Genomic DNA, 25325 nt, shown 5'->3' with positions numbered 1-25325 from the left:
GATGGTATCATATAAATGATGGGTTCCCACTTAAACTTGTAACAAACTACTTGGTGGGCTACATCATCCAGTGCATTTTCCTACTGGAAAGACAAATAGCAAATTACATAGTATTTGTAAGGAAATTGTTTTCAAGTTGTTTTTGAACACATTGAACCACAGGTAAACAAAGCTAGCAGTGCCTTTTGTTGGATTCCAGTTAGTTTAATAGATTGGGTTGAAAACATTTCATTTGTAATGGATGTCAGAGAGCTTGAAGAAAAGAAAGCGTAAAGAGTTTGTGCATTATTTTTCTGTGCAATGTTTAATTTATTTTAAAATATTTATTTTAAGTTGCAGACAGGCACACACCCGTATCGTTGGGAGTGTACACAAACAGCATTGTGGCAGTCATAAAACAGCATATTGATGTATGTGGTGCATACAAAGACTCATTGATGTTTTGAATGCTGATATAGTCCCAGCTTTAATCCATGTGCACACGCAATGCTGATCCGGTTAATTATTCTCAATCTTATTAGTTACGCACGGTGGGGGAGGACTCAGCCAAAGCCTTTTATGTCAATTAATCCAATTACTGTAACCATAGGATACTGAGAATTTATTAGAGAGGCTGTTCATTCTCTGGTTCTCAACTGGAACGGTAATCGAATCCACGGAATCGGAAGTGCAACTTCCCTGGAACATTCTCTATAGAGTCTGGACAAAGCCTTGTGTATGTAAGTCTTTCTAATTAATATACAGTGCCAGAAAGTTTTGTGTTTGACTCCTAAATGCAATGTTCTTCGTTGTATTTAAAAAGGAAGGTGTATTTAATCCGTTTTAATCACTGGGTTCTACATTATCCTGTTTGAGACTTAATTCATTTTGTAGGGTGTCACTTGCTAGTTTGAAAAAAATTGCAATCTTAAATTTATCCTCTGTGATGCATTCATTATTTTAGTGAATGATAGACCTATTCCCTGCTGTAAAAAAAAACCAGCTGGTAGCAGGTCAATCAGTTCAGACAAGCTCCTAGCTTGACATGGTTTGACCAGCTCAAGCTATGTCAATCCAGCTACCAGCTCAGTCAAGCTACCAGCACTAGCTGGTTGACTAGCGCATACCCAGCTAGACCAGCTGGTTGACCAGCTCATACACAGCTAGACCAGCTTTATAACCAGCTTAAACCAGCTCAATTTTCTTGCTTTTTTGTGCTAGCTCGGTAGGGGACATTCTAGGTTGTTTTAAAATCTTTGATACATGGTTCTGTTTATTGCTCTCAATCGTATGAGTCGCGGCTTGGGTGTGATTCTGAGAAGGCAGAACAGCTGAAGTCCTTTATTTCAATCAATCCAATTACAGAGTAACCACAGGATGGCTGCTTAGATCGTTTTTATAGTTATGGTGTTTATTCCTGTGGGAAAGCATAAGATATGTTCAGAGAAAGAGAGCCTTCTTAATTTCAATAATGTTTTTGCATTGTCATTGGGAACCAAATTAATTTCATACATTGTCCTGTTTGATGACCGCTTGTGAACCTTTAGCATAATCTTTCAATTCATATAAGCTTGCGATCATATTCTAGATGTTATGATACATGCATGACCGTCAATTTCGTCTTACTGTGCGATATATAAATAGTGCTCATGTACAGTTCATGGCCCAGTCTATCTCTGTAAAACCACAAAACCTCATTAGATTTTACATGCTTATACAAAAACACACAGTACAGCGCATTAATACTGACCAGTTCCAGTTCCTTTCTTGTGTTCGCACTTTTGATTTAGTACCTCCTTTAAACATACGTTTAAACTTTAGCCTGCCGCCCAAACTTGATGGAAGATGACAGGAATAAGAGTAATGGCTATCGATGCTCTCTGAGCCTGCCTCACATCTGTAGCAGCCTTGCTATAGACTGACGGTTTGTTTCCAGCTCTGGCAGTGATGATTCACAAAGCGCACAGATGGTTTCAGAGCTTTGTTTCAGCCGTCCTTTTCAAATCTCTGAAAGGCATTATATGCAGCACATTATGAACCGTCAGCTATACTGTTTTCTGACAGCACTGACTCATCGACATTCCCCATTTGAATCAGGAAGGATGAGGGTTGGAAGGAAGTGCTATATTTGTATAATAAGCACATTTGAGAGGATTCGTACTGGGCTGTGCTACTTAGCTGAAGGCCTGAGTGCTGTTTTGCATTGCGCTCAGACAGTGGAGACTGTCAATCCCGTAGGCTGAGTGAGAGAAGGACTTTGAATATATTCCGATGTGGAGAATGTATGATGGCAGTTTGAAATTCACTTGGTCCTTGTTACTCCCGCAGGAGTAACAAGACCCAGGTTCCGCCGGGGAAAGCGATACTGGAGGCGGAATCGATTGACGGCAGTAGTATCTTCCCAGACGCAATGAGGAGCCTTCAAATGACTGTCAGAATGAATTTGCTGTGCTGTGTTTTTGCGAATACAAAGTCAAAGTTATGGGCGAAATATGGCTGAATCCAGGTGTTTGGGTCTGGTGGTTGTGGATGGTGTAGAAACGTTTTAAAAGCTGAGCTGTAATAGTGGAGAGTGCCGTGGGGCTTTCTGGAACATAGACCGTCATATGGTGCTGCCACTTAACTTGGGTCCTTGTTTACTGTACGTATTCACAAGTGTCAGTTATTGGCAGATTTTCCCCTTCCTTGGTTTGCAATGAGTATTCCTGACAACTGTTGTCTTGTTAGCTGTGGCATGTATCATGTAACAATCTGCTCTGTGTAAATTGTGTCACCACTCCCCCCCCCCCCCAGTCTAGTTAGTGTGGATGCGCTAGTACTGCTTCTCCATGAACATTGCTCATTTAGGCAATTAGGACTGCTGTCCCAAAACTGGTAAGCTTTCTGTTGAGTTCTGCTTCAGTTCTTATCATGGCAGTTGGAATATGCTTACATGGTTTTTGTTTTGTTTTGAAAACATAACAGCTGTTACGCATATACTAGCAGCACTGTATCAAAACTCAGCATTGCATCAAAATGTTTTACAAAGTGCAATGGGATTATGGAAATGTAATTACAATGTACATGTTCAATGTACAACTGGTGTTTTATATTCGTTGAAATTCAACAAATCTCCTCCTAGCCCCAAGACATGCTTAGGTTTTGTGCGCATTGAAAAGCGAAAAATATTTGATATGGGAAAATGCGTGTGTTTTTGGAATTTTCCCCAATGTTTATCAATAACATTACAATATATCATCCTAAATGGACTCTCAGTGTGGTCAGCATACTGTTGAGAATTGTAACAAGAATCTGCACAGCAGTAATTGAGGAAATGGTCGTCTTAAACCTGCGTAACATTTGTCAATGGATGGCATTGAAGCACTAATGAACGATCTGTATCTGTATATCTTTAATCCTGCACTACACCCAGTAAACACAGAAATGTCTTGTGTTAACCTTGTGCTTTTCTCCAACGAAGATATACACTCACTGAGCACTTTATTAGGTAGACCTGTACACCAGCTTGTTAATGGAAATATCACCCAATCATGTAGCAGCAAGTAAATGCATAAAAGCATGCAGATATGGTCAAGAAGTTCAGACCAAATTTCACAATGGGGACGAAATGTGATCTAAGTGACTTTGACTGTGGAATGATTGTTGGTGCCAGACAGGGTTGTTTGAGTATCTCAGAAATGGCTGATCTCCTGAGATTTTCACACATAACAATCTCTAGTGTTTGCAGAGAATAGTGCTAAAAAACTAAAAACTAAAAAATCCAGTGAGCAGCAGACCTGCGGGAAAAAACAGCTTGTAAATGAGAGAGATCAGAGGAGAATGGCCAGACTGGTCAAAGCTGACAGGAAGGTGACAGTAATGCAAATAACCACACGTTGCAACAGTGGTATGCATAAGAGCATCTCTGAACGCACAACACGTCAACACTTAAGCGGATAGGCTACAGCAGCAGCAGAAGACCAATAAGTAAAAAAAAATGAATGTAATAAATACACAATAAGGTGCTCACTGAGTGTACACTGCAATTGACCCAAAATGGCCACAAGCAGTTTAAACACGACAGTAACACGTTTTAATGGTCATTAATAATAAGCTCCAACAAAAATCACCCATTAAGCAGCTCAAGTGCTGTGAGACCTCGGGCACCTCCTGTGACTGCGTTTAAAGCTCAGCCCCGTTAGGTGCTCTTTCCATTTCTCCAACTTTCCAAACTTCACACCCAATGTGGAATTGGAAATGTGAATCTTACTTGACCGCCTTCCAAGCTGAAATAGCTCTGATCAATTTTTAATTTCCAACCGAAGAAACAAAATTAAAGTTTCCCTCACCGCTCTCTCGGGGAATCATTCCTTGAATAGCAACAATAAGTGGATGACTCTTGTTGGACACTGAGAAATGGGCTAAAACACTGGTTTTTATTTACCTACTTCCATTTTTTTCCTTCTTCTAAGATTGCTTTCCTCATTCCCGACCGTTGCCTCATGTTTTAAGAGAACAATGTTGACATTGTTGGCATATTACCCACTCATTCGCAGACAGGAATATGCTGTGTGTTTATAATTTATTTATTGAGATGCTGTGCTCTGTGTTTATTTATTTAGAACCACAGGCGTTATTGTATATACATTTACAGACAGGCATGAGCTGTGTGTTTACGTATTTATTTATTTATGAAGAACTGAAGACATTATTACATACAAATTCACAGACAGTTCATGGAGAGACAGACATGTGTATTACATGTGTACTCACATTATTTTTCCAGCCACTTCTCTATACATGCCAGTGATGAACAGTTTTGGCTGTGCATGGCTGTGCATGGCTTGTTTGGCTGTGTCAGCTTGTGTTTTCAGCTTATGGTCCTCAGCCTTTCCTTCAGGTTTCTGTGCGATTATTTGGCACATTAGCCTGGATTCAATCAACATTCATCCTAAACTGTTGCATGTAAATGCAAGACATTATCCACGCGTTCTTCAAATGACGGAATCAGCACCATAACGATCATGTCAAATAGAAATGTTTGTTTTAAACATTAATCCGACTCGCATGTCGCTGGTTGTGACAAAGAGAAGGGGAGATCTCTGGCCTTTTTTGTGCAAACAAAGATGAGAAGAAGAAGAAGAAGAAGAAGAAGAACGATTTCTCTGCATTGCACCATCCTTCAACGTTTCTTTGTTATTATTAGATCACACTGTTGCAAGAAAATACTACATTTAATTTTTAGTTATGTCTCCGCACCATTCTAGCTGGGCCCCATTTTTCAACCAGTCAATTATTCTTCTTGAGTAATAATAAAGCTCAAATGATTAAATTACCAGGGAGGAAAATCTATACATACTATCAGGAATATCCAGTCATATCCATTAACTGTGTTTGAACCGTGTGCATACACTCACTGAGCATTTTATGAGGATCACCTGTACACCTGCAATTATCTAATCAGCCAATTGTGTGGCAGCAGTGCAATGCATATAATCATGTAGATATGGATCAGGAGCTTCAGTTAATGTTCACATCAACCATCAGAATTGGGAAAAAATATGATCTAAGTAACTTTTATCCGGGGATTTTCATGCGAACTAGTCTCTAGTGTTTGCAGAGAATGGTGCGAAAAACATAAAACATCCAGTGAGCAGCAGTTCTGTGGGCAGAAGCGCCTTGTTAATGAGAGAGCTCAGTAGAGTAGGGCCAGACTGGTCAACGCTGACAGGAAGGCGACAATAACCGATATCTGAATATATATATGAACAGAGGTATGCAGAAGAGCATCTCTGAACACACAACGCATCAAACCTTTAAGTGGATAGACTACAGCAGCAGAAGTATAAATAAATACAAATATAAAAAATATGTCTAATAAATACCTAATAAAGTGATCACTGAGTGTATGTTCTGTGCTTTTCACTCAGTCTGATAGTGCATAATAACAACATACATTTTTGGTTGTGTGATGAAATCATGGCCTCCACCTTCATAGTCTTAGTGCATATCTGACGCACAGCATACTAGTCCATCAGTGGTGTGGTCAGACGCACTTTTGCTAGTTTCACAACGGATAGTTAAAGTGCAATGTCAGGCACAAGGTTTAAACTGGCTGGTCTCAGTGGCTTAATGAATGAATAGTCATCTTCCATTCCCTTAAAGCCACCTGCGTTTGCCCGTTGGTGGAATGCTAATATGATGTGAGATTTTTAGCTCTCTTTATAATTGTTTCACTCAGTTATGGAGCAGCAGGTGCAATTACTGCGCTTTTAACAGCTTAACGTATGGAAATCCAGTCACTGCAATTAAAAAATGGAGGTCATCTGAGGGCTGTATTGTAATGTTCCACCTGATTTATGCAAACATCTTAAGCACATTTTCAGTGGCCTACTGCAAAACTCGACTCTATTCGGCTACAGTGCATGTTTTCTGTTGAATGAGAATTCACACATTAAACACATCTCAACAGGCGGATGGCCATTGTCCCAAAATCGGCCAGTGGCTGGTTTATTCATCATTACTGCGACTGCTATATTATGACCATCCATTATGACGTTGTATTTGTATTGTTTTTGATAAAAATAGACAGTAATATGCATATCTTTGGTGTCACTGCATGTGTAACAGACAGGAGGGTGTACTGTACACACATTGTAGCCTATGCTTGTGCATGACTAATATTACACTGTTAAAATAGCAATGAAACCATGACATGACTTAAGATTAGGTTTTGGCTGGTCATAACAAAAATGCTTCCAGCTGCATAAAAATAGCATTACGCCAACAATTACCATGAATACGCCTTATTTAAAATGAACTTGCCCAAATAGGTGCATATTTTAACACTGAAAGCAAAAAAGGACAATTGCATCTGTTTGAACTAGGCAATGACACTTGCGTTTGGGTTGCCACCATGTTGCGGCAAGTCAAAGATGGAGCCCTAAATGTCAATACAATTAAGGGTAGGGATGAATGATTTCACAGGCGCCAAAGTTACTGTACTGTATGTAAATGTGGCTGTCATTAGTAACATATTACAGTATCTGGACAGAAAGTTACCCCGAAACCAGTTTATTATTTCTGTAATCTTGCACATTTGCAGACACTTTCAAAGAAGTTTGAGACCAAAACATTTTAAATCAGTTTGAGTAATTATTAGGAGGAAAAAAGAAGAGAAAAAAAGATTTAATCTCACTAGGTACATCTAATGAATTTCAGCTATTGCACTTAAATGCAGTGTGGGTATTTGTATTGAGTACGTACTGTGACCAAACAGGAAAAACAAGATGATTGATTTTCTTTTGTGTGTGTGTGGGTTTGTGCCAAACACATAAATATCCTTTGGAAGGTTTGATCTGGAAGGGCTGACTAAAGGCACTGTGCTTTGAAAGCCAACGTACCAATTAAACTAAATGGATTTACATGTCTGCTGTAACCTGGATATGCAAATAATAAACCTGATATGCAAATCTATGAAAAAGGTTCAGAGGTACGCAGAGGAATAGGGCAGTTTAATAATGACATAGAATAATATGTAAACTCAGAATAGGGCATCTGGCTTAATATAAATTATATGTATAAGTATGTGTATGGAAACAACATGAGTATCCACTAGGTCAAAGAAAAACTTGAAGGAATGAGGATTTAACAATGAGCATTCTGTAACGTGCTGTCCTCGTGTTATTTCACCTCACAGTTTAGGAAGTCAGCGAATCTGCAGAGACAAGAGGAAAACTAAAACTCTAGTAAGACTTTCTGTGACCACGTGTGTGCCAAACAATATAAGTGCTTGTGAAGAAATATGGTATCCTGTGACTATTTTGTAACGCTGTGATTCATCATCAGATTGAAAGTTTTCTCTGGGAGATTTCTCTGGGACTGCTCCCATTTTTGCTGAATCAATACTTATTCTGAATCTTATGTAGGGTAAAAAATTGGAAAGGGAAGAGTGCATATTTACAAAAGAATACAGAAGAGGTGTACTGCGCAAGATGATGTTAAACTAACTCACTGGCCAAGTGGGCGAGTAGGGTAAACTGACTGATGGAACTTAAAAACTATTCAGAATGTTATCCCTGCATAAATAAAGATTATTCAATAATAAAAAAAAGAAACTGTGTTATTGAGCTGGTTTGAGGCTACGGAGAAAACATTTTACTTTAGTTGAAGAGGAATTAAATAAACCAGGAAAGCAAGTAAAGACAAGGCAAGAAATAAACTACATTGGAGTGGCAGGAGTAAAAGCAGGGTGTTTGTAATGTGCGGCTTATATGCACAGATGACTGTTTCACCTCTTATGACCTTATGACCAGCCAGCTCATACTGTATGTCTCAGTTCTCCACAGCCCAACCACAGAAAACCAAGCAAACACTGATTCATCGGGATGGACATGTTGGTTCAAAAGTAGACTGCCAGATTAACATAACACAGAAGGAGGCAGAAACACTGTAGGTCATCCCTCAGATTATGTCATTGCAGGTAGAAGAAGACATAAGTACATTTCTCTGGGGGCGACATTGGCTCAGCCTGTAAGAGCAGTTGTCTGGTAATCAGAGGGTCACTGGTTCAATCCCCCGCCCGGGCCCTGAGCTAGACACCTAACCCCAAAATGCTCCTAACGGGCTGGTTGGTGTCTTGCATGGCTGCCAATCACCGCTGTTGTGTGTGAATCTATTGTACAGCCCTTTGGATAAAGGTGCCAGCCATTTACCATTTACTGAATTTGTCCTCATTTCAACCATCCTAGTTACTTGCTCATCCTAGGAGCAGTGAGCAGCCACAGGGAGCAATGTGGGGTTAAGGGCCTTGCTCAAGGGCCCAACAGTTGTGCAGATATTATTGTGGCTACACCGGAGCTTGAACCTCCAACCTTCAATGTTCCAGTCATGTGCCTTAGCCACTAGCCTACAGAGCCTAATGGAGGATTTGACAACATTGCAAGACAGAACTGAATGTAGCACAGATATTATCAGTGACAGGACAGTACTTTTTTGCACATTTAGTCAGATGTACATTGCTATGACCTACCTAGTTGGCACAAATGTATGTTTCTGCCAATTTAGTTTCAACTAAAAGGTTTTTTGTGATTGTGCTGCCCAACTCAATATTATTTTTTTTCCTCTACACAATCCTTTTCATCCCTTTTCAAAAATTCAAAAGTAGAAATGAAGATTAACTGTATTCTTATCTATTGGCCACATTGGAATGGAATACTTCTAACAGTGGTTTCTCTGAACTGGTTAAGGCTATTTTAAAGCTTCAAAGATTGTGTCAGTCAGCACAAAATACCCTATCAGACGAGCTGGAAAGCAAGACGTTAGAGCGAGGGAGACATACAAACATGTTGCAAGCTTTTTCTGCACTGAGAGATATTTACTCTAACATGGGGCTAGCAATGCAATGCAATGCGAATGTCAATGCGAATGTTCATGCCAATTTAAATAGGACCTGCCAGGTAGGCTTTCAGCCAAAATACGGCATGGTCAAAATAGCAGCAATGGGTATTTTGGGTAGTCTTATCATTCTGGATACACCCCTTGTCCTAAGGGTAAAAAATTACCCACCTTCATCAAACCCCTGAAATAAAGCAGCTGAATTGAATTTCTCTTTTTCAAATCTATTTTGCATGAAGAAACAACCTGTCTCTCATCACAAACTTTGTCATCAAATTTCAAGTTGAAATTTGGGGCTTTTCTCTGCTGTTAAACATAGTGGCGGGTCATTTTTGTTGGAGCATGTCAGAACTCTTTCTGATATCTCTGGACTGGTTAAGGCTAACTTCAGCGACAATGACCAACGCAAACTTCCATTGCATGATGTCTGTTTACAGAGCATGGTTTGTAAAGACTCTTTCAATATTCATGTGACTTGAATAAACCAAAGCAATCCTAGAAGTAAAATGCATCTCAAAAACTGTGGTACTTTCAAGTGTTACTTTCATAGAATCCCAAGTCATCGGTCAGCAAATAATCTTGCAGATATGTGAATCTGGGGTTGAACTTAATGAAACCAAAAGAACATTTAAAAACTTAAAAAGAGGATCATTTATCACATAGACAGCCATTGATATGCCTGTGGTTGCAGTTTCTTAAAAATAAGAATGGCTGCTTAACCCAGGGCTGTATATTGCCAATTCCCACCCTTCTGGAATGTCCAACCGTTGTCCAATGCTGAAGCCATCCTGCCAAATCGAGAGAACTGCAGTTCTCCTCCGAAACGCACAACGTCCAACAGCTACTTATTTTTGTGTCATAGACCACAGATATAGAGATAGTGGCACAGAGCAGTATCAGAGGAGGACCTTTCATTCGAGGCTTTGACACGCAGTCATTCAAGTGCCCGTTCTGGCCAGTGGGGGTCACTCAGGAGCAATGAAACGTGGATCCCTGTCCCAATTAGCCCCCAAATACCCCGGGCAAGGCCCGTGCCAATTGTGCATCGCCCTATGGAGCTACCAGCCACAGCAGGCACTGCCAAGGTCTGGACTAGATTCGAGGCAGTGAGGCCTATCCAGGCACCACAGCGTGGATCCTTAACCAAACAAGCCATCCAGCAGCCCTTGGCCATAGCTTTTCTCTACAGCAACACTAACACCCTCGCATCCATACTGTAGCTTCTGTTAATTAGTAAGATGTCATTTTTTTAAAAAAGCATTGCAGGTCAATGGATTGTCTACAGTTCCAGCAGAATTCAGTTAGTATAAGCACCATGTAAATGTGAAAGCCTTTCTTATTTTCTCCTGTCATTACAGAAGTCGATACCTATTAAATTGTCTTCTCTTCTTGTTTTGCTTTATTTGTAGTTCCCTATGCTATAAAGTGTGCAATATACTGTAATTGTTTTGCAGACAGTAGCAGCTTTTATGTTGTTAATTGTGAAATTGATAGGCTAGTATTTATTTTGCCAACACACAATTGGCACTACAAAAAATTCAATTTCTCTTTTTATGTGTACACACAGATAGGATAGGTTGGCATCCCGGTGGCAGAAGGATGATCAGTTGGTCATCATGTTGGAATGGCGCACATTCAAGAGTCATTGAAAACTCCTGCACATTCAGAGGGGAGTTTTTTCTCGGCACTGTTTGAGGGTTTTTCTCCCGATGGGGAGTTATTTACCTCATATGCTATTTTTCTTCTCTTCTGTTACTCTGTAAAGCATCTTTGGGTCTTCTGTGAAAAGCGCTTTACAAATATAACTGAATTGAATGAAATTGGAAGTGAATTGAATTGAATTTAATTTAATTGAACCCCCCCCCCCTCCCCCAGTGATCTATTGCCTTTGGTCATCGGGATAAACTCAAGATCCCTCTTTTCTCCCATTGTGTCCTCTGCTGGGTCTGTGATTCTTCCAGGCCACCCACTAAACAAGATGGTGGGAATCAGCTGGCTGGTCCCTGACACCTGCTGCCCATGATCCTACCATGCCAAGTAGAGTTTATTCAGCAGCCTGTGCAGCCCTCCCTACAGAGGGAACCACTGCCGCCATTGCTGCCCCATGGCTCTGAGGAAACTTTGGCTCATTTTTTTTTACAAACGAATGTAAAATTAAGTGTTTGTGGAGGATAAGGAAACTGTGTATTGACCAGCGTGCAAATCTCTCCCTGACCTAGTCGAGATTTTCACACACTGACACACAGAGATCGTCTGCACTTGGTTTGTAGCTTCTTTTGGCAGCATCCTGTCTCTTCTGATTGAGCAGACACCTTGTTGTTTTTTCCAGCGGTAAATAACCTAAAGTGACTTTGAAAGTCTATGTCTATCTCAATGTCGCCTCCATGTTTCCCGTGGTTATCTGCCCCGCTGTAGAATCCAGCTACTGCACAACCAGCTCAAAATTGCTAGCTAGCAGTTTGAAAGCATAGCTTGAGCTGGTTAAACCATGTTGAGGGTGGAGTGGGTCTTAACTTGTTAACCAGCTACCAGCCGTTTCAAAACCTAGCTGTTTTATCAGCACCGTACACAACTACAGAATCTGAATCTGTTTGAAGCAGTGAGTACAAATGTTTGTGGGCAGAGCTGTGTTCTGCTGTGGTTCTGCCCTAGTTCACCATTATCTTTGCTTGAACTACCAATTTTCAGGTTTCTGATTACTGTGGAGATCACAAATGGGACCTCTTTATCTAATTGCACAGAGGTGATCATCTCCCTTTCATTTAATCTCGAGTGAAAACCTGACTTCAATGTTTAGCCGCCATTTTGAGCCGTGCAGATTGACCCTGACCCTGTTACACATTACAGTTCATTTCTGTAAGTCATCGCTTTGAATGAGTCCTGTGATCAGGGATAAGATGTCATCTGTGTGGCTGAATGAGGATAGGCCAGCCAGCATTCATGCAAAAGGTTTCAGGGTTATTCTAAATGTGCATCATGGTGAAAAACAGGATAAATAACTGGGATACTAATCAATTTTGACCGTTTTTTAACTATAGAGAATATCACCTCGGAATATTACCTTCAGAACATACTCTACACTTCTGCTATTTAAGTTTTAAGAAAATATGCCTTTAATGCACATGTTCTTAAAAAAATATCAACAACAGGAATTAAACCATAAAGCATCACATGAAGCACATAGTAGATGTACTGTTTTTCTTAGCATTCTTACCATTCATTCATTTTCTATTGCTGGGATTTCATGCCAAAGATTCATTATTAAGGGTCTGTACACACTTATGTTAATATAAAAACAGGATGTACTGTAAAGTGATCTGTGGCTGATGGTCTCATTGTACAGTAGAATCATTATCCTTATTTAACGTAGCTCAATTAGACATATCCTAGCAATGTACATTAACATCAGCAGTAATACAAATTCAAAGCAATTTTATTGTATTTTAGGATTACGTGATTTCAGCTGAATGATTTGGTATTCACACAGTGAATGTGTACAGAACGCTCGGTGCGTGAGTCTGGCGCTGTGGGCGTCGCCGGGCGTGATTGGGGATAATGAATGTTCGTTATTTCCGATAATAATGATTTCAATGAGACCCATTAGAGAGCTGATAAGTCCTATTAATCTAGCGAGCAAAATGTCAATGATAGCGTTCCACATTATCATTCACCCTAAGTGTAAGGATTGCTTTTATTGGGTGTGACTAAGCAGCCCGAGGTATTGGCGTCCCTCAGTGGCTTCGGTGCAGCCCCTGACTACACTGCGGTACACTGGTTTACACACTAGATGGCAAAAAGGTATTAAGAGATACCCAGATAGCAGGACGCCGCGGTGGCGCACAGGGCTAAGGCGGCGGACTTCAGTTTCAGTTGCACACCGAGTTCTGCCCGGTCCGAGTGCGGCCGGCGCACAAGGGAGCGCTGTATTTGGGCTGCCGCTCCGAGGGTGGGGGGAGGCACTCGGCCCAGAGGTTCACTGCCCCGGACTACCCCGGAATCAACGTCCAGGGCTCGAGACGATGCGGCTTGAAGAAGGTGTGTCGATATCTTTCCAGCCACCGGGGGCAGGGTTGTTGTGGTGTTTCCTCAATATACACAGGGGATTGAAATAAACAGGGTACTGTTTATTTCAGTAGAAAATGGGAATAAATCTGAAACAAATTCCACATTACTGATACTTAGCAGTCATCTATTTTTGAATTTGTATTTTTCTTTATGTATTTACTTTCTTGCTTGATTTTATCGACATGTGTTGACATTCTTTGACATTGACCCCTGTGTTTAAACTACACCTCAATGTTGTTATTGCATGGAGGGTACTACCTAATTACATTACATTACATTAAAGGTATTTAGCAGACGCTCTTATCCAGAGGGACGTACAATGAAGTGAAAATCAAACTCAGATCTAAATCTAATCAAACAACAATGAACTTCTTTGATTAATATAACACCATGTCACAACTGAGTGATGATATCTGAGCTGTAGAGGGTTGTGCCACAGGAAGTTCACCTTGGCTGCAATGTTTTCATTGAGTGAATAATACTACAGATTGCCTCCTATTGAACATACATTGATCAACATCCCTGCCTCTTTGAACCTAATCAGAGTTGTTTAGGTTGGAACTTTTCCTCTTAAAATGTTCTCTTAAAGAACACAAACACAAACACACACAGCTCAGTAGTATTGTAGGATAAATAGTCTGGAATTTTTGTGAGTTTTATTAATTTATTGAATATTTCTTGCGCACAATAATACCGTCAAAGTACTGTAAATACATACTAAACCACACAACAAGTAAGCACAAATTGTTTAATGTTCATTTACAAAGACGAACAGGATATCAATATGTTTCAAATTTCTGTTGGGGGCACAGACAACACAAGACTCAAACATCTGCTATATTGCTGGCTAATTAATTGAGAATCCCTCCGAGATAAATCATTAAGTGATGCCGGTGTAGACGCACCTTCCCCACACAATGCATTATCAGCCCTCCTGCACTCCGCACTGCATCTCGCTAGCAGTATTGAATTACCTAAATTGATTTTGAACATGCATTGTTTTAATTGAGCTAACACTTGCACCACTCTTTGCCAGCCCCTTTCATGGCCATGAAATAGGGCCTGACATCTTGATTCACATATTTTCCAGGGTAGGAGCTGCAGGAATGCCGTATCATTAGTTATTTAGTTTAATTCAGACTTCCGCCAGACACTGTGCCCGACGGCTAAAATGTTGCTATTTTTACTCCATAATCAGAACTCGGTGCTAAATATGCCAAAGGGTGTCGCCCACTAAATCCTTGATCACTGTAAACCTGTTTAAGCTGGGATTTGGCTTAATAAAAGACCCCCCATAAATGGTTCCCGATACAATGAAAAAATTGTTCCAGTAACGATCTTGAACTCTTGATGTCATGTGCAATAAACAAGTAGATGTAAGCCTTTTTGGGACTACGGCCCAGAAGTGTTTTGAAATTAATGAATATAATGACCCAGCATCCTATTTCTGATAAAGTAATAAAATAAATGTGACATGAATTGAAGTGGATTAAATGAGAACTGCAACTCTCAATTTATCTGTTGTACAAAGTTAAGTACAACCTGAAAAGGTAATTGAAGGCATTCACAAGGGGATGTACTTTAAAAGGGCTTTATTTGAAGTATAGGGTTACAGCATGTTTAAAACTGACACATTTTAGCTTCCCAAAGAGTGTAGATATTGCTGGATTAAACTAGGCATGTCGCAATTTTAAAAAAAAGAAGTTATGAAATGATCAAATTAGCATTTGTAACCCAATCATATTCTTTTAAAAATCATGTTTTAAAAAAATAATGTTTCGCAAGATTTTTCTTTTCTTTTTTAAAGATATATTATGGTTTACACCAAACATTTGATTTGATTATATTGCATGTACTTATGCTGTAATGGGATATAGCAGTCTTTTTTTAACAATTTGCTGCACATGTGCACTGGGTGTACATGCATTAGGCTTTTCTGTTGTTTCTCCACTGAAGTGTGCCATGGTAATGAAGCTGTAATTTCCCTAGCCCCAATACCTACTCATTGGGCTGTTTATTTAAATACATTGGTAATTCTCCTGTCATGTAACATGTCCATAGTTTGTCACTTAGTCTATGGGCCCTGTGTTCACAGTCAAGACGCAATTGTCAAATTCTAGCAGAAACTCACAATGGAGGCAAGCTCAAGGGTATCCAATTCAATGGGTCATTTTATGACTAGAGATTGTAGTTCACCTACTGCACAACTGTAAAGAGGTGACTTTCATCCACAAATAAGGACAAGAGGTTAGAAATTCATGGGACTTGAAATTTAGATGTTTTTTTTTTCCTGATCTTTGCATCTTGTGAAGCTGCATTAATGTGGTTGCATTTGTTAAACTATTATTGCCCTCTTTTAAGGAGCTTCTGTCTGAATGTACAAATCGAAAAGGATTGTCCTTACTTTTGCCCATTGTCCAAGTAATATAGCAATACATGTACTTCATATTCATTCTTTCATACTGATCTGAAAACATTTGTATATGCATTTACGTTTTACCTTTTTAGTTTTTGTTCTAATCTTTATTAGCAGTTGAAATACAGTACACAACCGTTTTCGTAATTGACTAAATTGCATATCTCCCCCAAAAAATCTCAGTAGCTATATTTTACTAAAAATTAAATACATTTAGTAAGTTAGGTATGGTTATATTTGTGCTTACTTGTGTTGTTTGTGCTTCTTCTGGAGGTTTATGTAAATAGTTGTCTATAAAATGAAATAGAAACGGTGGATAAATCTTTCCTGATATGGTAATCATATCTGAGAATATGACAGCAGCAGCTGACGGAGGTTGCAATGAGCTGTGATTCTGGCTTGGAGGAGATAAGTGTGTTTGTATGATTTGTGTTGCTCTTGGCTTACCTACGGTATTTAGCATGCTGACCTGAGATACCTCCATTGCACCGCTGTTAATCCGCACAATCAGTTTCGTTTCGCTAGCGGTTTAAAATCTGAATGATACGTGAGTTTGAATGGAAAGTGCTGACTGCTTCGAACTTCGAATTCAGCACAAAAGACTGGCGTTTTTTTTTTTTCCCACACACACGAGGGATTTGTCACCCACTGTTTTTATTCTCCTGCGTGGTGGATCTGTAGCTATCTGCTGCTCCTGGTCTTTTTAAAGGGATGTCAAGAGTTCAGAAGGCAGGGCACCTGCTCCCGGGGCTTATGTTAATGGTGGCATCACTCTGCGCTTTCATGGTCAGATATGTATGTCACATCCAGTTACAGAGAGCTCCTCACAATCCATTTTTACCCCAGCGCATCGACCGTAGCCACTGGGGTGACGGCAGAGGTGGCACACACTGTCTGACATCGGCAGAGACACTAATGGTGATTCAATAAGCATAAAATCTAATTCTGTCCAGAAAGATACAATAATACTAGACCCTCGTTCAAAGTAATATGTGTCGATGGTTTAACGTACTGAAGCAGATTAAAAGCACATTATTATCGATAGCATGCAAACACAGGTTATATGATATTCTGTTGAATTAATCATTTTTCAATGCGACGCAGCTTCGTTTTGGCATTACACTGCGATTGTTTGCCATTGCATTAACATACAAATGCATGTAAAGTCTAAATGTGAAATCACTACATTCTGCACTGGAGTAGCCTCTTAGCCACTGCAACGGGTTTTCATCTAAGTCTAATAGGGCTAAGTCGGCATTCATTTTAGTTGCAATCCGAGTCCCTCCAGATAAGCTGAAAAGGTGTCATTTGGTGAATGTTCGCCTCAAGTGGCCGTTAATAATGAATAATTATGCGCGAGTACACATCGTAATGAGCGCGCATCATTATAATAACTTGGCCACTTTCACCGGGCGCAGCCCCGGCAGTGTTTGTTCTGCGAGGGGGCGGCCACCCCACTTACAGGGAGCCCCGTTCTGAAACGCGTCTCCGAGCGGGGGACTGCGCGAGCGGCTTCTCCGAATGTCACCAGCGGTGCGGCAGCCTGGCGCGGTCCCCCAGGATCCCCCTCCGCGCTGGGATTAACAGTCGCGCAGGCGGTCTCCGGCTCACGCGCCAGATGTTTATTCAAATGAGAGATGTGGAGATTTACATTTCAATGGAGGGAGCGAATCATTACGGGCGGCTCGTACGAAGCAGCCGCGTCCAGCACCGTTGGTTTTGTCATGTTAATGATCCTCGTGGAAGAGGCATATGTGGTCACTGCTGTACAATTGCCATTTTGTTCTTACATTTTCAATGACAGCACATTATGCCAAATATTTAACTTTTTTTCCTTAAGTTTGAGGTTTGAGGTGCTCGAATTTTTTTTTTCGATTTCAGCACAATGTAAACAGTAGAAAAAAACTATAAAACAATAGTGAGCTTTCTTTTCTAAAATCTGCTATTAACTTTGTGTGGTTTATCAATCCACTCTGCATTAAGTGTAACCCTCACCACTAACAAACTGTTCTGTGTCCTGGTGTCTGTCTGTCTGGCGGCTGCTAACCAAGTTGTTTATAGCCACAGCCACCTGTAATAGTGAGTTTAGTACATATAGCCTCAGGTGATAATGTTGGGACTGCAGTTAACAGGAAATCAATATTGCTTAATTAGTGCAATACACCACCAATAACGTAACAGCATGTCTAATGACATATTGATGTACATTGTAGAGGAATACATGACTGGGGACCTGAAAACACAGACGAGAAGAGGAAACATTTTACACTCATGTATAATAAATATATCATACATTATATGAGATGTGTATTTGTCTGTGGAATACAACAATGTCTTGCATATATAAGGGTCTGTTAAAGTCCTCAGAATCAATAACGGTTTGATCTGTAAGTTATGATCCTTATGGAGTTATTCCAATTTGTTTGTCCAATAAAAAAAAAAAAATATTGCACTTATGATGACTATATGTTTAGAACAACACTTCATGTGTATTTTACTTGTTATGGATGTGATGCTTTAAGCGTCTGCCAAATGACAAAAATGTAAATGTAAAATGTAATTCTGTAGATTAAAGGTTACATTTGAGACCCTGATGCAGGCATGTTACGGCATGCTTGTAATACCCTCATAAAGAGTAGGATCATAGAATATGCAGCCTTGTAGTCGGGGGTGCTTCTTATTGTATCTCGTGTTTCGAACCGTATTAGTTTAATTTGTAGAGTCCATTCTCTTCCTTTTCTCTCTCATAAAAAGACAATTTCAAGCTTTTGCTATTACTCTGATTTCAAGTGATGTCACTGCTGCCTTTGAGAGAGTTCTGTTTGTAATCACCTGCCTCTTACCCTGAGATAATGGCGGTGTACTCTATGGGAACAGCTTGACGGCACGTCTCTGTGTACTATACGAGTGAGATTCCCAGAGAAGGGCATCAGTATTTGGCTGACATTCTCGTCAGTGGCCTCAAATGTCTGTAAAGGTTACACGAAATCATGTGATATTCCATTATTATATCCGCTAATTATGCTGTTTCGCCAAGCTCCTTCATCATTTCCTTCCATTCAGAACATATTTGTGTGAAGTATACCTTGTTTGTAATCTCGCAAAGACGGTTTTAGCTATTCTAAACCGTCTTTCGGCATTTCTTCCACTTGTCAGTTTCATCTTTTCGAGGTGATGAAACTCAAATTTACTGTGAAGTTTTTGAACTTTAACTCAGGTGGGGTCTTCTTTTGTATTGCTTTTGGATCCTATCTTACATCATAATGTATTCATGAATTCAGCCTCAGTTACCTCAGTTATTTATTTCGTTCTTTGTTAAAAATAAATACTTCGTTTTTTCCCTTTGGTTTTTAATGAATAAGCTATATTTGGTTAGCTCGCTAAGCTGTTCATGAAGGAAGAAAGCTAAACAATGAGTCAGGAGTAATTGCACATTAGTACAAACCCTTATTATTTTTGTAATGTCTCCAAAATGGTCTTGTACTTCTCAATAGCCGTCTTGCTAGTTTATATTAATTAACTAGAGGCTGATTATTTGACGCAGCACATTTTTTGTGTACTATTGTTCTTGGACATAAAAAAGAGGCATTAGTGAAAGTCTTGGAGTGCTGTAGCTTAATTCTGTGCTGCTGAGGTGACATACGCTTTTTTTCTGGATTGCTCCAGATGCTGTACTGCAATGCTGAAATAATGCATCAAAGTACAGTCCCTGTTGGGCAGGCTGAGTAGGATTTTTCACAGGTCCCACTAAATTAGCAGAGTGGCAGTGAAGAAACGGTTTCCCTGGAAAGATGAAGCGTGGAAATATCTAGAGAATGTGGCTTTTCGCTGTCTGCTCCACATTGTTAATGGGGGTTCCGGTGATTATTGCAACAAATATTTAATCCCGATTACAGCGAAGGTTATCGCTGCCCCCCGATGCAGAGAAACGCACTTAATGCTTAAGAAATGTGCGGTGTTAACCAGATAGATATCGTCTGCTGCTATGCGTGTTTCTTAAACTGTTCCACATGCGGATTAATTCCTCGACGGTCCTTTGGGCAACAGCCTTATTGGTATTTTAGTGCAATTCCCGGCATTTTTGGGCTTGACCCATTTTCAGTATTTTTGTTGCATTTTAATGAGAATGAAATACACTAACCTGAAAAGACCTCAAATACTGCAGATTACTGCACTAGTAATACAATACAACAGCTTGCAATTGAACTTGGGACATATTAGTTTTAGTACTGAAATATAGACTGCAGTTATTTTTCCAGAGTAATCACCATTGATAAGACAAGTTCTGATGATTTTCCATTCTTATTTCGATGAGCCTGTTTGGCACTGAGTGTGTTTCTTTTTTGTGTGTGCCTTTAATTATGTGTGATTATTCAAAATGCATTGACAGAACATCAAAATTAAATTTCATTGTTTAGTAGGATACATATTATTCATCCCTCCAAATTGTGAAATGTTCAGATAAGTAATCAAACAACTGAAGAAGTTTTGCTTGGATATAGAAGCGACAGGTGCTTATTGTTACGGCAGGCGGGCAAATATGAAGCAATATTCCTTGACAAAAGCTGACTCTTAAAAGTAAATAAACTCAAAAACTGCAGCGCCAAGGAATAAACCAAGGCACTCTGTCTCTAGGTGAAAAAAAATGATAAAAAAACTTTTATTAGGACGGGCAAAAACACGCCAAACAGACCAACGTGTATTGACACTAGCTCTACATCAGGGTCATCTTTCCACTTGAAAGCTGGAGAATGTTTTTCAGTTGTTTTGTGACATTTGTGACAAAGTACTGTATACTCCAGTGATGGTTTAGGAAAGGTGCCAACTTGTGCCTCTTCTCTTTGGTTTCAGTGCCTCCACAGTTTCTGAATTACCCCTCAAACCTGTACGCTTACGAGACAACGGACATCGAGATGGAGTGTGAGGTGACCGGGAAGCCCCCTCCAAACGTCCGCTGGGTGAAGAACGGAGAGGTGGTCATTCCCAGCGATTACTTCCAGATCCTCGTAAGTCCAGAGAGGCTTTGATGTCATTGCAGGAATATCCTGTCTTTGTGGTTTCTGATGCAGTAAAATGCATCACTTGAACAATGAGTGAGAAACATGCACTATGAGAGAAATAAATTATACATTATTACAGTACAGTGCAGTATTGTGAGTGAATTTTTGGTGTAATTTGTGAATATTTTAAAACCTTTTTCTTTTGTAAAATGCATTATACATGACATGGGATATAGAAGCCCACAATCAATCCATGATTAGGGTGAGACCTTGAGTTTGCTGAGTCAGATTAATTGCTGAAAAGTAAATTATACTCTTTATAATTGCAAGGTATACTGTATACTATGTACATACTGTAGAAACTACTCACTTTCCTGTAATTAAAAGTAAGGTGTAAAGACTATTACCATAAAAGACATGTGCACACATACACACACACACACACATCAAGTCTGGAAATTGGATATCAATAAAATATTTCATTTTTCTGTTATTGTACATCATCTAATTCCTCACATTACCATATGTTCCAAGCATATCCCGTTTTCATCCGCAATCCCTTTACGCCGACGGAATGCGTCTAATCCTTCAACGCAGGGCGGAAGCAACCTCCAGATCCTGGGCCTGGTGAAATCGGACGAGGGTTTCTACCAGTGCGTGGCGGAAAACGACGCGGGGAACGCCCAGGCCATGGCCCAGCTGATCCTCCGGGAGCCAGGTACGACAGCGCCTCACCTCCGCCCTCCTGACCCATCCCACCGCCAGCCCGCCTCGGCCATCTGCGTCGCCCCCGCATGCCTGCCGCTCCTCTACTGCCGCCTGCCGGGAGGTCAAAGGTCGCGTGTCAGCGAAGCCGTGTCGGACGAGGGCTCGGGGCCTCCGGTTTCCGTGCCAGATGTTGCGTGACACCGCACGTGGAGGGGCCAGATGTGGTGTAGCCGTCGGCCCCTTCGTGAGTTTTTTGTCGGGATGGTGGCGGAGCGATTTGGCGGTGACAGAACAACAAAATGACATTTGTTTCGCAACTTCTACACATTTTAAGTCTGAGAGGGCGGCGGTCCTGGGGGACCCCTGAGTATGTCGGTTTTCGATGCAAAAAATTTACAGGTTGTTATAATTCCAGTCCTGCAATCGTGGTTGGAATGAAAAACAGCATATACAGGGGTCTCTGGGTCAAGTTTGAGAACCACTGTGATAGGGTGTTAGTTTTGAGAGCAGGAAGACTTCATTGAATGGCGCAAACTGACTGGCCAGCTAAGCGTTCTCCGTGGGCAGGTTAGGGGGGTTAGATTGAGGTTGTCTGGCCGAAAGGCTGCAGGTGCCCCGATCTGGCAGTCCAGTTGGGGAATCGCTGGTTACTGGATAACAATGATCACACGATAGCTAAATATCAAGCGAAGGATCTGTCAGTCACCTTCAGGGTAACCTTCGCCACGGCAGTGCAGAGTGTCACGTTCGCCCTGCATCACGGCTATCACCAGATACACGGGCCCAGGGGGGGAGTGTGAACATCTGAGTACATCTTCAGCCGTCTCCCTGAGTCACACGCAGTGTCTGTTCTCCCGCCGTCTTCGTTCAATTAGACATCCTCCCCCGGGTGCTGCACGTGTTCTGGGATGTGGGGGACGCCATTCAGGTAGCAGGTGCCTAAAAAGCTGAAATCTGATTTGTCGAGATTTTTTACCTTCATTCACTTGCACCGCGCTTAAGCGGCGTACCACAGACGACCACTCCTGTCATACGAGATGAATAGGTGGAAATGGAATAGATATGTTCATATGAAAAGGTAAATATGTTTATAATTGGCTGACAGTGGGCAGTGCCCAGTTTGATTTCTGCGTGAGCCTAACTTGCGAAAAGTTGGGTGGAGCCTTCACACACGTGTGCAGCATGCGCTCCCTCGATTCGATGGCGCATTTGATGGGCAGCTACTGTATATACGGTGTGCACACTATGGCGTTCCAAATCAGGTGCAAAAAAGGAGGAATAAATACATTTTTCATAATGGCCTTTTCACTGTATGCCTTTTTTATCATTCCCTTTCATAATGTTACCTTCCATATTTCCATTTTCGAAATCACTTTTCATGAATCGCTGTTTTAATATGACACCTGGCATAATAACCCCCCAGTGGATCATTTCTAGCCTGCCATTCTCCGTGTTAATATCCTGCCTTTTCAGCGAAGCGCAATGGTCTAAGACTGAGTGTGCTGAAGTCGGTAGGATGTTAGTTAAACGGTAGAGAATTAGACTTGAGTGAATGGGAGCCAGAATGCTAAATGTAACAGTTGAATTCTTAATATCATCATTGTAGAGATTGATATCTCTATTTGAAAACTTGATGAGATAACCAGCTACTATGTTAGGGTCAGGATAGTGAAGGTTGGACCATTTGGATGGGGAACACCGGTCTGCCTTGGCTTTTACACGCAATTTCATTTGGCACTGTAATTTATTTAATGACCAAATGTCAAACGACTCTCCACTTCTACAACTTCACTTCTGAAATGTCTTTATATCAATAGCATGACCGTGACTGAGCTCTGGCCCTATTTGCTGTGTGGCTCATATTGTATCAGATTACATACAAATTGGTCATTTTGTCACCTTTAATGATTTTAATAAACATTTTCACAAATACATTTACAAAAATACAAAAAGTACATTTTCTACCAGAAACTAACCCTCTTCCCACTAGCAACTTCTGTGTTTAAGAAAGGAAAGTGAAGATATGCACATATACCGTTTGGTCATTTGTATCTATATTTTGTCGAAATGAAGAACAATAACAAAAAAACTTGAACCAATTAACAGATCCATGGGACCTGGCTTTAGCAGGATTATGATTTCCCTTTAATCAGTGCGATGCCAGTGCCCCGTGCTTTCAGCAGGGAGGCCGGGGGAACAGCTTGCACAGATGGCTCTGATACTCGCGTAGAATGAAGGGAATATGGAAAAGGTCAGGCCGTAAGAGAGAGCGGAGGGGAAGTTCCCTACGAGACAGGCCCCCCACCCAGGGCGAGGCCCGGCAGGTGCCCGAATCCAAAACGACCGTTCCCCCTTGCTCTCCGAGTGCCCGGGGCCTCGGGCTCTAAGTTGCCCCTGGCAACAGTAAGCATTCCCATCCACGTCTGCTCCAGACTGGCAGCCCCGCATATCAGCTCACGGTCCCGTCGCACGACAACAAAGCATAATGAAGTCCAAGATCTCGGGCAGGACTGACAGTAATATTGCTTACAAAAGGCTGTTTTTGAAAGTGCTTGGGAAGTGTGAATTGCCTTTTTTGAGCCTGAAATTGAATGCCCGGGGAAGACAGACCGACCACTGTAAGGTCGACCGTTGGAATTGTGGTTTTAATCCGTAAAGGGCTTTACAGATTTCCAAAGGGCAGTCTGAGTGGGCACACTGTTTACTATTGTAGTAGTAGTGTATGGTGTTTACTGCCAGAAAGCATACAGATAAATAATGAGATACCACTCCGTCAGAGCTTTGATGATCATGAAAATATTTCCTCCGGCATCTGCGGCTGCATTTGATGTATACGGCAGCTTGACTCATGGCAGCATATGTTCATTAGCATCACGGGCCCTCCTACCTGTGAAGTCATTCCCACGAGAGCAGCGCGGCGACGGGGGAAATGTATATGTTTGATGCCGTTTATAGCTTGACCGCGTCAAAGGAACTTTAGAGGTGATGTGTCACTGTCACGGCTCCCGGCTCGTTCCTCATCGTGATCGATAGCGGCCCATCATCGATAACCTGCGCCGGTCCGCCGGCCCGGACTGCGCTGAAGTTTTGGGGGGGGGAAGCGGGCGGGATAGATTTGTCGTTGTTAATGGAGCTCTCCTACCGCAGGCAGATACGCAGTAAACCATATTTTCTGAGGGGCTGGCTCTCTCCACTGTGCTCCGTGGCTTCTGCCGTGCATCGTGCTGCTCGAGCAGTATTTCTGAAGTATTGTTTGAGTGTCCTCACTCCCCACTCACAGTGCTCCTCTGAATGCGCCGTCGTCGCGAAGCCGGCAGATATGGAGGACGGTGCGTTTCACATTCACTCGAATTGTCATGCTGATGTGTACTATTAAATAATTCTTTTTAAATGCCAAATAGACGCATTTTCACTGGTAGTCTCGGACCTTTATATATACAAAGCCTAGAATGAAGACTATACACTGAAATCTTTCTTATAACTGCACCAATGAAGCAATTGAATACACATGACTAATCAGAAACGGCTGAGAAGCCAACTGTCTAATTACTTTTGGTTCCCTAAAATGGAGGGACTGTGTCAAATTGTCAAAGGTGACAGTCTGCACTTTAACCTCATAGTCATTGTTTCATTTCAAATCTAATTTCCTGGAGTACAGAGCCAAAAGAACGGAAATTGTACCACTTTCCAAATACTTACGGGCTGCAATGTACACTGAGCAATTTATTAGGTAGACCTGTACACCAGCTTGTTATTGCAAATATTTAATCAGCCAATCATGT

At 41.1% G+C, this 25325-nt stretch overlaps 1 protein-coding gene across 1 annotated transcript in view; it reads left to right on the top strand.

The window, feature by feature from the left end:
* Positions 1-25325, top strand: part of dcc (DCC netrin 1 receptor) — a 263043-nt gene that overhangs the window by 132067 nt on the left and 105651 nt on the right. Inside the window, exons 6-7 of the mRNA XM_061262994.1 lie at positions 20687-20841; positions 21433-21553. Coding sequence (XP_061118978.1) covers positions 20687-20841; positions 21433-21553 — 276 coding nt within the window. The remainder of the gene's footprint in view (positions 1-20686; positions 20842-21432; positions 21554-25325) is intronic.

Source organism: Conger conger, chromosome 12 (assembly GCF_963514075.1).
Source record: "Conger conger chromosome 12, fConCon1.1, whole genome shotgun sequence".
NCBI classification, from domain to species: domain Eukaryota; kingdom Metazoa; phylum Chordata; class Actinopteri; order Anguilliformes; family Congridae; genus Conger; species Conger conger.
The sequence above is the reverse complement of the archived record's forward strand: the minus strand, read 5'-3'. Positions and strand labels throughout refer to the sequence as shown.